Source organism: Plecotus auritus (assembly GCF_963455305.1).
Source record: "Plecotus auritus genome assembly, chromosome: X".
Lineage (NCBI taxonomy): Eukaryota > Metazoa > Chordata > Mammalia > Chiroptera > Vespertilionidae > Plecotus > Plecotus auritus.
This window is the reverse complement of record NC_137784.1, coordinates 133530798-133543829: the sequence shown is the minus strand read 5'-3', so window position 1 is coordinate 133543829 and position 13032 is coordinate 133530798. Positions and strand designations below refer to the sequence as shown.

At 40.9% G+C, this 13032-nt stretch overlaps 1 protein-coding gene across 2 annotated transcripts in view; it reads right to left on the bottom strand.

Moving 5' to 3' along the window:
- Positions 1 to 1171: 1171 nt before the first annotated feature.
- The window catches only part of BRCC3 (BRCA1/BRCA2-containing complex subunit 3), a 29760-nt gene continuing 17899 nt past the window's right edge, over positions 1172 to 13032 (bottom strand). For both annotated transcript variants that reach the window (XM_080653940.1, XM_080653941.1), the window contains 6 exons: positions 11774 to 11862; positions 8788 to 8843; positions 6675 to 6806; positions 6164 to 6207; positions 4936 to 5105; positions 1172 to 2573 (listed from right to left, as the gene is read on the bottom strand). In XM_080653940.1, the coding sequence (XP_080510066.1) occupies positions 4954 to 5105; positions 6164 to 6207; positions 6675 to 6806; positions 8788 to 8843; positions 11774 to 11862 (473 nt within the window). In that variant the 3' untranslated portion in view covers positions 1172 to 2573; positions 4936 to 4953. The remainder of the gene's footprint in view (positions 2574 to 4935; positions 5106 to 6163; positions 6208 to 6674; positions 6807 to 8787; positions 8844 to 11773; positions 11863 to 13032) is intronic.

Below are 13032 nucleotides of genomic sequence, written 5' to 3'. Positions count from 1 at the left end.
GTCCTGGGGTACACTAAGGCCAGCAATCACCCACCAGGTGCACACAGACCTTTTTGATGAGGCAGGGTCTCAGGGAGTCAGCAAGGTGAAGCCAGCAGAGTTCATCAGACCCAAACAGACCAAAATTCGGCCATGTGAAGGGAGGGCTCTGCAGAGACATGGTGGTTTCAATCAGGCATGGGAGGGAAAGATGGCCCCTGCCCTATAGCCACACAACTTTCTCTCCTAGATTCTGCATGGACCTCTTCAAAAGCCTGAGCTCAGTAGGCAGGGCCACCAGGAATCAGGAGGGTGGGGCTAGTGTATCTCCCATGGTGTGTGGGGGAGTGCAGGTCAGGCTTGTGTGAAGTGGGGGAATGGCCGGGGCCCCAGAGCCACACAAATCAGTCTCTCCTGGATTCTGCTCAGACCACCCTACCTGGTGGAATAGACTTACAAGTCCAGGAAGTACAGAGGATCCTAAACAAGAGGAACCCAAAAAGGCCCACACCAAAACACATCATAATTAAAATGCCAAGGATTAAACACAAAGAGAGAATATTAAAAGCAGCAAGAGAAAAGCAGTAAGTTACCTACAAGGGAGCACCCATACGACTGTCAGCTGATTTCTCAACAGAAACTATGCAGGCCAGACGGGAGTGGCAAGAAATATTCAAAGTGATGAATAGCAAGAACCTACAACCAAGATTACTCGACCCAGCAAAGCTATCATTCAGAATGGAAGGTCAGATAAAGAGCTTCTCAGACAAGAAAAAGCTAAAGGAGTTCATCACTACCAAACCAGTATTATATGAAATGTTGAAGGGTATTCTTTAGGAAGAGGAAGAAGAAGAAAAAATATGAATAATAAAATAGCAATGAATACCTAGCTATTGACAATTGAATCTAAAAATCAAAATAAACGAACAAGGAATCTAATGAACAAAATAAACTTATGAGTAAAATAGAACCAGAGGCATGGAAACATGGAACAGACTGATGATTCTCAGAGGGAAGCAGGGGATGGTTGGGGAAGAGATTAACCAAAGAACATATGCATATATGCATTACCTATGGACACAAAGAATAGGGTGGGGTGGGGCAGGAGCCAGGTGGAGAGGGATAATGGGGAGGAAAAAGGAGGACATCTGTAATGTTCTCAACAATAAAGATTAAAAACAAAACCAACATATTGAAAATGGTATAATACTCTTTATTAGACTGCAGACCGTACCCAGTTTCACATGATACAATGGTACAATACTCCTTATCAGATTGCAGGACTTATTCAGGTTTTACATGCATTCATTTGTGGGTGTGTGTAGTTTTAGCACATATTGAAATTCATTTAATCAACACCACAATCATGACACAGAATTGTTCCATCACCACAAAGGAACTGCTTGTGTTATCCCTTAATAGTCACACATATCCCATACCCCTCCAGTCCCTATGCCTGGTCACCATTAATCTGTTCGTTTCTATAATTTTGTCATTTCAAGAATGCTATATAAATCAATCATACCTATGTGACCTTTTGAGACTTTTTTTCATTCATCATGATACCCTTGAGGACCATTCAAGTTGTGTGTGTCAATAGTCTATTCCTTTACATTGAATAGTAGTATTCCATAGTATGGATGGTTGGTTTAACCACTCAATTGGAGGACATCTGGTTTGCTTACAGCTTGGGGCTATTAGAAAGATGCTAAGAACATTTGTGTACAAGTTTTCTTGCCAACATAGGTATTCATATCTCTGTGATAAGTGACCATGAGTTCAACTGCTGAGTCATACGGTACATGTATGTTTAACTTTATTAAAATTTCATTTTTCATTTCTATCAGTCATGCATGAGAGGGATCCAGTTTATATGTTCAACAGCATCTGATATTTTCAATATCTTTTCTTTTAAGCATTCTGATAAATGCATACAAATACATCATTGTGATTTTGATTTGCATTCCCTGATGACTAATTAAGTTCAACATCTTTCCATGTGCTTACTTGCTATCCATTTATCCTCTTTAGTGAAATTCATTTAGCCTATTCACATCTTTTGCAATTGAATTGTTTGTTTTTACTGTTATATGTTCTAGATTGATCAGATATATGGTTTGCAAATAAGTCTCAATTTCTTCCTCTTAAATTTTTTGTGAAGCAAAAGTTTTTCATTTTGATGAAGTCCAATATATCAACTTTTCCTTTTAGGATTGTGCTTTGGGGGTGGAGGCTGAGAACTTGTTGCCTAGTCCAAGATCCTGAAGATTTTTTCATGATTTTATTTCTAAAATTTTTACATATAAGTTCATGATATAGTTGTGTTGATTTTTGTATAAGGTTTTCATATTATGTCAAAGTTCATTTTTTGCCTTTGGGTGTTCAATTACTCCCGTATCATTTGTTGAAAAGACTATCCTTCCTTCATTGAATTGCTTTGGTAACTTTGTCAAAATCCATTGGGCATATACCTTACCATCTTGATTACTCTTGCTTTATAGTAAGTCTTCAATCAAATAATGTGAGTCTTCCAACTTTTTCTTCAAAATTGATTTAGGTTAATTAATTTTACACTTGGATATTTTCAATTTTTCCTATAGGGAAACAAAAAGAGAGAGAAAAACTGTGGCTGTGAGAAATTTGGGAAAATATAGCATTTATACTGCATATGCCCTAGTGTAGTGGTTTTCAAACTTCAGCATGCCTTAGAATCAGCTGGGGAGTTCATGACAATTTCTGGGTCCCTCCCCCAGAGATGAAGTTTGACCTTCAAGTAATTCTGGTGCAGGTAGTTCTGGACTATACTTTGAAACATGAAAAACAATAATCTAAGGAGAAATAAGAAACAAAACAAAAAAATGATACTTTGTTGTTGGGATTGGGGCTCTTGTTGTTTATTTTCTTTCTACCTCCTCCAGTTCCCCCTGTCATTTCCAGTATGCAATAGGCTTGGCTCTTTTCTGAAGACCACATTTGTGGTTACACGTGGTAAGAATAATGCAACAGAACTTTTTTAAAATATATTTTTACTCATTTCAGAGAGGAGGGGAAAGGGAGAGATAGAAACATCAATGATAGAGAATCATTGATCAGCTGCCTCCTGCATGCCCCACACTGGGGATGGAGCCCTCAGCCAAGACATGTGCCCTTGGCCAGAATCGAACCTAGGACCCTTCAGTCCACAGGCTGACACTCTACCCACTGAGCCAAACAGGTTAGGGTGCAACAGAACATTTTAAAGTATCATTTTTGTTATCTCCTAAATCCTAAATATTTCTGGAAAAACACATTTGTATTATAACTAGAGGCCCGGTGCAATTCATGCACTGGTGGGGTCTCTTGGTCTGGCCTGTGCCCTCTCGCAATCCAGGACCGTTTGGGGGATGTCGGAGAGCCGGTTTCAGCCTGATCCCCGCAGGCCAGGCCAAGGAACCCCACTGGTGCTTGAATCCGTGCACTGGGCCTCTAGTCTATAGTAATAAAATCGTAATATGCAAATAGACCAAACAACCAAACAGCAGAATGACCGTCGGGACGACCTTCCAGACGACCACGCTATGACATGCACTGGCGCCAGGCCAGCCAAGGCAAGTGCAAAGCGATTGGTCGGGAGGCCCCGCCATTGCCCCACAATCGCCCCGCAGAGGGAGGCCCAGGCCACTGGCTGGCGGGGAGATCAATCAGGGAGGGGGAGGCCCTGTGAGTGCCCCAAAGAAGGAGCCCCGGCTGGGTGGGTGGGGCCTCCCTCTGCATGGCGATCGGTTTGGGGGCCCCACCATTGATCACCCCACAGAGGGAGGTCCAGGCCACCGGCCAGTGACACTGTGGTGGGTGTGCGGGCTGGCCAGCGATCGCCCCACCCAGGCCAGCCAAGCCATCACACCCCACACCTGTCGCCCACAGAGGGAAGCAACTGGTGGCGGGGGAGGGAGGACATCGCCGCACAGATGGCAAGCAGTGGCAGTGGCCAGGGTAGGGCTAGCAGCCGGGGGAAGGAAAGCCCCGATAGGCCCTGATCACAGGCCAGGCCTAGGGACTGTACCCAAGGGGTCCCGGATTGCAAAAGGGTGCAGGCCGGGCTGAGGGACACCCCGCCCCCACCCCGTACAGGAATTTCGTGCACTGGGCCTCTAGTATGCATATAAGATCTTCGGTTAATCTCTTTCCGTCCTCCCCCCTCCCCCTTTCCTCTGAGATTTATCAGTCTGTTCCATGTTCCCATGCCTATGGTTTCTGCTACTGCGTTGAGCATCTGCCCCCTGGTATTCAGTGCATGTCATAGCTACCGGCCGGTCGGCCAGTCAGCCGACCGCTTAGGCTTTTATATAGATAGATGGAAATTCCTAGGTAAATAGGATCTGCTTGATACAATTTTACTTCAAATATGCTAGAATTCATCTATTTGGTTAGAAAGACACCCACATAGATTCCACTTTGATAGGTATCTCAGAATTCATATTTCAAGTAAATCCTGCACTAAGAAAAAAAAGAATACATATTTCAGAGATCAAGAAGGAAGACATAATCCTTATGTACTTATTTACTTGTGCAACATCATAACTACAAAACTGAAACATTAAATACTATTCTTCCTTCAACTTGTTCTAGGGAGTGAGTGTATCTGAAAATGAAAATAAGTATTTCCAAGTTAAACAAGGAGAAAACAAGCATTTAAAATATATCCCTCAGACATCTTATTATAGGCTGTCCTTGCCAATACACCTGCTGTAGCCTTTTTAAAAAACCTTTCATATTCTCTTATGTCATCTTTCAATGCTCTTTGCAGGCCAGTTACAGGGAGAGGGTTCATTAAGCCCCAATGAAACTTTTAGGAAGATGTCCTGTATTTATTCCATGCATAAAACTCATCCACTGTGATATAAAAAGAGCTGCACCATTGTCTGCCTATACATGAAGTGTGTGAATTTTCAGACCATTGAAAAAAAAGTTTCTTACTTCATTTTGTCTCCCACTTTATTCTAGAGAAGAAAGTTCTTGCATAAGCTCTTCCTTTTCTTGTTCCAACTCCTGCAAATGATGTTGGTTTTGCTCCAGTCTGTCCTCCAACCACTGTAGGAGAGGCCCGCTGACTGCTGACATCTGACTGCACAGGTTCTTGGTAAACACTTCAATAGGAAAACCACAGATGAGATAACACGCCACCCCCAGCAGCTCCCCAAACTATGAACACAGAAAGAAGGGGTTGGAGGAGGAAGTAGAAAAAGTGCAATAAGTAGGACTGGCAGACAATTTTGTATGGCCATCCAGAGGAAAAGCAAAACAGTTGAGCCAAGTTACCTTTTCTGAGGCACTCCTGAACATCCCTGGATGCATGGGCCAGAGGGAAGCCTAGCTAAGCAGAGAGCAGAAAATGACCAGCTCTTTACTCCCTTAGATAGAAATGATGGGACAGATACACTAAGCCATCTCTCTCTTTTCTTCTCAAAGTAATTACCTGTAACACTTAAAAGCCTCCCCTTCTTCCTCACTGGTGACTTCGTCAGCCATTGGGAAAGATGGCACAGAATGGCCTGCGACTCAGGACTAGAGGAAATGTGGGTGGGTAGCTGTGTATTGTATTGAGTTTGCTGTTCCTTGGCCTTGTACTAGTATAGGGCTTCCTTCTATATTTATTGGCATGAAAAATTTCCTTCCTCATGCCCTCCCTTTCATCTGTCTTTCTGTCTGTGTTTCTATCCAACTCTTTCGATTCCCACCACCATAGGCTGGTAGTGGTATGCTGGAACCAACTTAGACAAGCTCATGAGAGCCAATTGTTGAAATTTCAGAAAGTTTGTGATCTGATTGAGGACATATTAGTTGTTTGAAATCAGCCATGGAGACCTATTATACCATGGAAACTGGCAAACACACCAAATCAGGGCCCTCCTCCTCCCTGAGAATTGGTTATTAAACACGTACCAGCACACCATTGAGGGGGTCTCTCATAAAACTTGTCCCTATCTTTCCTCCAGTCTTACTCTAGGTAGCACTTCTATTATCTGAATTTCTAAGGCATTCGATAGAAAAGGTGAGAGCAGGATTAATGAATGGCAAAGCTTTTGGGAAAGGAAACATGAGGATAACTTGTACCAATCACTTCAGTCACTTCAACTAAATTTGCTTCTGTCAGCTGAGTATTCCAGAGATCGATCACTGCCTATAAACAAGAAAAAAATCTTACCTGAGCCATTATGGATCTTGGTTACTGAGTCCAGATGTGTAAGACTAAAGGGATAAAATAGTTTAGGTTAGCAACAAAGCAGCAGTGGAGGGAAAACAAAATGGTCATGGACTCTGTAACAAAATGAAACACTGTACCAGACCTCTGCAATCTGGATTAGATGAATATGTATAATTCAAATTCCCATTATGGTTAAATTTTGCATGATTTTTGAGACGTGACTTTATTCAGAACTGTAATATAATTCAAAGATATTTTTTTTAAATCCTCACCAGGATTTTTCAATGATTTTTAGACAGAGTGGAAGGGAGGGAGGATGAAGAGAGAGAGAGAGAGCAAGAGAGAAAGAGAGAAAGAGAGAAACATCGATGTGAGAGAGACACATCGATTTGTTGCCTTCCACTCGAGCCCCAACTAGGCCAGGGGTTGAAGCTGCTAAGACGAAAGGAGAGAAGAGGACAATAGGGACTGGGCCTTAGAAGTGGAGAAGAGAAGTGAGGAAGCTTTCTACCTGTGGATCCTCCTATATGCATCCTGCTCCTCTTGGCACAGGATCTTGGGCAGCTCAACTGCTGATTCAAGGCACACTTTTCCAATGCTCACATGAGGTACAATATGGATTGGGATTTCAATTCTCTCATACCTGCAAGACAATCAATTCAAGTCAGTTTTTTGTTTGTCTGTCTCAAGCTTTTTGAGGTATAATTGACAAATAGGAATCCTATATAATAAAAGGGTAATGTGCAAATCGACTGAACAGCAGAACGATGGGTTGCTATGATGTGCACTGACCACCAGGGGGCAGACACTCAACACAGGAACTGCCCCCTGATGGTCAGTGCACTCCACAGGGGGACCACCACTCAGCCAGAAGCCCAGAAGCTGGGCTCAAGCCTGGCAAGCGCCTCCATGGAAGTTGGACATCCCCCGAGGGCTCCTGGACTGTGAGAGGGTGCAGGCTGGGCTGAGGAACACCCCCCCACCCCTATGCACGAATCTCGTGCACCGGGCCTCTAGTTATATATATTTAAGGTTTACAAATTGATATTTTGATATATATACACTGTGAAATGATTACCACACTCAAGCTAATCAACATATTCATCACCTCATATAGTTACCTTTTTTGTCGTGAGAACACTGATTTACTTTATTAGCAAATTTCAAGTATATAATATAGTAGCTTTAACTATAGTTATCCTGTTGTATATTAGATCTCTAGAATTCATCCTGAAATTTTGTATCCTTTTACCAACGCTTCCTCATTTTCTCCTCTGCCACCCCAACCCTAACAACCACCATTCTACTCCTTGCTTCTATGAGTTTGACTATTTTAGATTCCACATATAAGTGAGAGCATGTAAGATTTGCCTTTCTGTGTCTGGCTTATTTCACTTAACATAATGTTCTCCAGGTCCATCCATGTTGCTGAAAATGGTATATATTCATACATATACACACATCACCTTTTCTTTATCCGTTTTTTTCCACTGACAGACATATGTTTCTTCCAATTTGTTGCTATTTCAGACAATGCTACAATGCTATAATAATAACTTAACAATTATTATAAGAAAAAATTTTAAACATTCTTTGTTTCTGTTTCCCAGTTAGATAATCAGCCTGACTTTCATCTTTGCATCCTCAGTGCCTACTTGGCATATAGCAGATATTAAATTATTGGTAAGATTTTTTTCTAATTTAGGTTTAATTGAATTTAACTGAGAAAGCTAACCAATGCAAACATTTGAATGAGAAACCGTAATTCTAAAGTTAAGTTTATGGCACAGCAAAGACAATAGTGTATATAAATCCACAGTACTCCACATCCTTGGTCTTTGATTTACAATTCACCAGAAAAAGGAAAGGTAACAGTGCAACTCAGAATAAATGCAAGAAATGCTGGACAGGCCCAGCCGGTGTGGCACAGTGGTTGAGTGGAGACCTATGAACCAGGACATCATTGGTTTGATTTCCAGTCGGGGCATGTGCCCAGGTTGCAGGCTCGATCCCCAGTCAGGGTGTGCAGGAGGCAGCCGATCTCATCATTGATGTTTCTATCTCTCTCTCCTTCTCCCTTCCTCTCTGAAATCAATAAAAATATATTTTTAAAAAACGAAAGAAATGACAGGACTGTGAGGATGTAATTGCAATTTAAAGACTGCTTGTATGACCCTAGCTTTCTAGGTCCCCAATACCCAAAATGCTAAAGAGATTCTAACTCCTCACAGAGATGTTAGTGGAAATAAGTAGACTACAGAATTCTTAGTCTTACCAGTCAGAGAAATAAAATGAAACAAAACAGCCCGTTTTTGGCTTGCTGGATAGAGTGTGAGCCCATGGACTGAAGGGTCCTGGGTTCGATTCTGGTCAACGACATGTACCTCGGTTGCAGGCTCAATCCCCAGCCCTGGTCAGGAAGCATGCAGGAGGCAACCAATCAATGTGCCTCTCTCACATTGAGGTTTCTCTCTCTGTCTCTCCCCGTCCCTTCCACTCTCGAAAAATCAATGGAAAAAATATCCTCAGGTAAGGATTAACAACAACAAAAAGAAACAAAACAATCAATTTCCTGGACTAGAAATTAGCCCACCAATACATACATACGTCTCTGTCATACTTACTCTGAGCTCTTTTGGGCCTGAATGGATTGAAAGCAAGTGTAGAGTACCCGGCCAGTCTACAAAAAAATAAATAAATAAAAAAGAAAGGTCACACAGACAAGGATTAATTCTGAAAAAGGTATAGCAATGTTGTGGACTCTAACCTCAAGTTCAAAGACCACTCTGAAAGTGGAAGGTTAAAAGAGATCACAGAGATGGAATATGCCATAAATCAGCTTCTGTAAGTATCATATAACTAACTCAACACACAGTGGCCACAATCACATGGATGGACCTGGAGAGCATTATGCTAAGTGAAATAAGCCAGTCGGAGAAAGATAAACAATCATATGATCTCACTCATTTGTGGAATATAATGAACAACATAAACTGATGAACAAAAATAGAGCCAGAGGGGAAAAAATAATATTTTAGAATATAATAGAAGTAATCCTGCTATTAGCAGATTTTTAATATTTCCTACAACTTTTGTGATATCATACTATATTAGTGCAGTTTTGGTAATATTATTATACTTAAAATCCTTTTTTTCTTGAAATAATAATGTTTATTGCATGTAATATTATATGTAAGATCGGTTTTCTTGAATAATTGGTTTACTGTATGTAACATTATTATATTTAAAATCGTTTTTCGTGAGATATTAATGTTTATTGCATGTATTATATAAGATTGTTGTTCTTAAAATATTAATGTTTATTGCATGTAACATTATTATATTTAAAATCATTTTTCTTGAAATAAAAAAAAGTTCCCATTTGAAAAAACACACAAAACAAAATACACAGTGGCCACAATCAAACACCTGCTCATATGACAGTAGAGAACTGCTCACAAACATGAGAACCAAGAAGCTAAGAACCAGAATATTCAGACTGCTCTGTTGGAAGCCGACACACTTATTCAATAGCCATTTACAATGACAACAAATAAATTTATGATGACAAAACCAAAAGCATTTCAAATGAAGTATAAAGTTCAAAATACTGAACTTCAATGTTTGTGGAAACGTGATTTTATGGCCCGGCCAACGTGGCTTAGTGGTTGATTGTTGACCTATGAACCAGATCATGGTTTGATTCCAGTCAGGGCACATGCCCGGGTTGTGGGCTCGATCCAGTGGAGGCTGTGCAGGAGACAGCCGATCAATGATTCTCATCATTAACGTTTCTATCTCTCCCTTCCTCTCTAAATCAATATTTTTTCAAGGTGATTTTATGAAGGATATTCATCGTTAACATAGATTCTAAGAATATAACTGATGAGCTAATGATAGGACTCACTTGATATTGTTAGCAAAATTCATACCAACAATGTTAAAAAGTAATTTTTTTGTTTGAATGGACACATAGCAAAATCTCTTAACATGAACATAAAACTCAAACAGAAGCACTCTAAATAGAGAGTGGCAAGACTAGCCAGCCATTGATCAGGCTGCTTAACATCTCTGAGCTTCAGTGTGCTCACCCATAAAATATGGATAATAATGGATCCACATTGGCTTGTTGTCAGGGTTAGAGCATATTTATGTAAAACACCTAATAAGTATGTGCCATACAATAGGTGATAAATGGTAGCACTTGTTACTATTATTAGCCATCAAAATATATGCAGAATCTGGCCACTTCGCATTGCCTCCATTCCTACTACTATGGTCAAACCTCCATCATTTCTTGCAAGATTACTGTAATATCTTCCGAACTTCTTTCATGGATGCCATGGATTCCATAGCCCTCCCCCTTCCCACAATCCCACCCTACTCCCTATCCAAATTATTATTAGCCCAGTAACCAAAAATGTCCCATTAAAACATAAAATCACCCTCTAGTGCAGTGATTTTCAACTGGTGTGCCACGGCACACTGGTGTGCCGCAAGAATTTTTGAAATGTGCAATATCTGACTAGCCAGGGGCACTGACCTCTTTTCCCTTAGAATGTCAAATAAAAAATTACAACGGCTACCCAGCTGGCATGGCTCAGTGGTTGAGTGTTGACCTATGAACCAAGAGGTCATGGTTCGATTCCTAGTCAGGGCACATGCCTGGGTTGTGGGCTCAATCCCCAGTAGGGGACGTGCAGGAGGCAGCCGATAAGTGATTCTCTCTCATCATTGATGTTTCTATCTCTTTCTCCCTTCTTCTCTGAAATCAATCAATAAATATATATTGATATATATGCCTCCCGCTCGCCTCCCACCAGGGGTTGAGCTCGCAACCTAGGCACGTGTCCTTAACTGCAATCGAACCCAGGACCCTTCAGTCCACAGGCCGATGCTCTATCCACTGAGTCAAACCAGCTAGGACAAAAAATATACATGTATTTTTTAAAATGACAACAGCCAACACAACAATAGCTGTTTGGTATGAATGAATCAAAATTATACCTATTTTATTTGTCAGATCGGCAAAAAAAATACATTTTTCAGTGTGCCACAGAATTTTAGTAGTTAGTTTATGTGTGCCATGAGATGAAAAAGGTTGAAAATCACTTCTCTAGTGGCTTCTCCACTCAAAGTCAAGGCCTTACAAGATCTGGCCCCTGTTATCTTTCAGACCTCATGGTAGGATAACCAAATGAGTTCTCATCCACACCAGGACACTTCCAAGAAGTAAATTAACTGCACAGGAGATGGGGATATTGGGGTAAAACTGGGGCTGACAGAGGCATACTGGGACATGTGGTCACGGCCTTCCTCACTCTGCTGCAGCCACACTGACTGTCCCTTGAACATGACACACTCACCTCAGGTTCTTTGCACTGGCTATTTCCTCTGCCTGGAACGCTCTTCCCCCAAGAAATCCACAAGACTTGCTCCCTCACTTTCTTCAGGTCCTGCCTCAATGACCTTTCTCATTGAAACATTCCCTGGCCACCCTATTGAAATTGCAAAAAGATTTTTCTCTATTCTGTGTGTGTGTGTTTAACACACACACACACACACACACACACACACACACACGCATATACAGGCACACACACACAATACCTTTGTGTTTTTATCTTCTATGAAACAGGAAAAAATAAGTCCTACAAAGCCTTGATCCATCATCTGATACATGGCTTGTGTGCGAACATCTGAAAATAAAAATAAAAATCTGCTGTCAATAAACTGTATCTCATAGCCATAAAGATTTAAAAGTGATACACAATCCTCCCAAGATTCAGATTCTACAGGCAGAAAAGGAATATATCTTCAGTACAATATGGCTGTCAAAGTATAAATATTTCACTAGGTTAGAAAAATACTATGGGATAGCTGCAATTAAATTAGAAAACTTATTAATAACTCTAGGCTGCCTACCCTAAGACTAGCCCTCCTATGAAACGTAGCATAGAAAAAGAAAAATGGAAAACTTAAATTAGCCCCCAAAACTTGATAATTGCTTCTAGGGTACCCGAAGAGAAAGGAGGGCACTGGAAGAAGACAAAAGAGATTTCCTAGAGCCCAGCCACCAGGATTCAGTGGTTGAGTGTTGACCTATGAACCAGGAGGTCACAGTTCAATTCCCGGTCAGGGCACATGCCCGGGTTGCAGGCTCCATCCCCAACTGGGGATGTGCAGGAGGCAGCCAATCAATGATTCTCTCTCATCATTGATGTTTTTGTCTCTCTCCCTCTCCCTTCCTCTCTGAAATCAATAAAGATATGTTTTTTAAAAAGATTTCCTAGAATAAACTTTTTGATGGACAGCTTCTGGGCAAGTGAATATATTAGACTTGATACTAAAAAGCAGAAGCATAGACCTATTACAAAAGAAATTCTTATACAGGAAACCACTGTATAGAAGTGATTGCAATAAATTTAACATTCCAAAGAGTAGAAACAAAATCTCACTACATGCTTATGCAATTTTTGAAAAGGAAATCCTAAACAGGCATCAAATAACATTTGTAAGGATTAGTTAAAAGATTACCAAAGACTAAACAGAGGCAAAATCTAAAGATCTGAAGTCTTCATTCCATTGTTTATATGAAGGATACAAAAGATCGGGTATTATAACAAAACACTGCAGTGCGTGGTTTGGTCCAGTGACTTATACCCACTTCATTTGGCAATATGTTCTTTTTTTTAAAATATATTTTATTGGTTTTTTACAGAGAGGAAGAGAGAGGGATAGAGAGTTAGAAACATCGATGAGAGAGAGACATCGATCAGCTGCCTCCTGCACACCCCCTACTGGGGATGTGCCTGCAACCAAGGTACATGCCCTTGACCGGAATCGAACCTGGGACCTTTCAGTCCGCA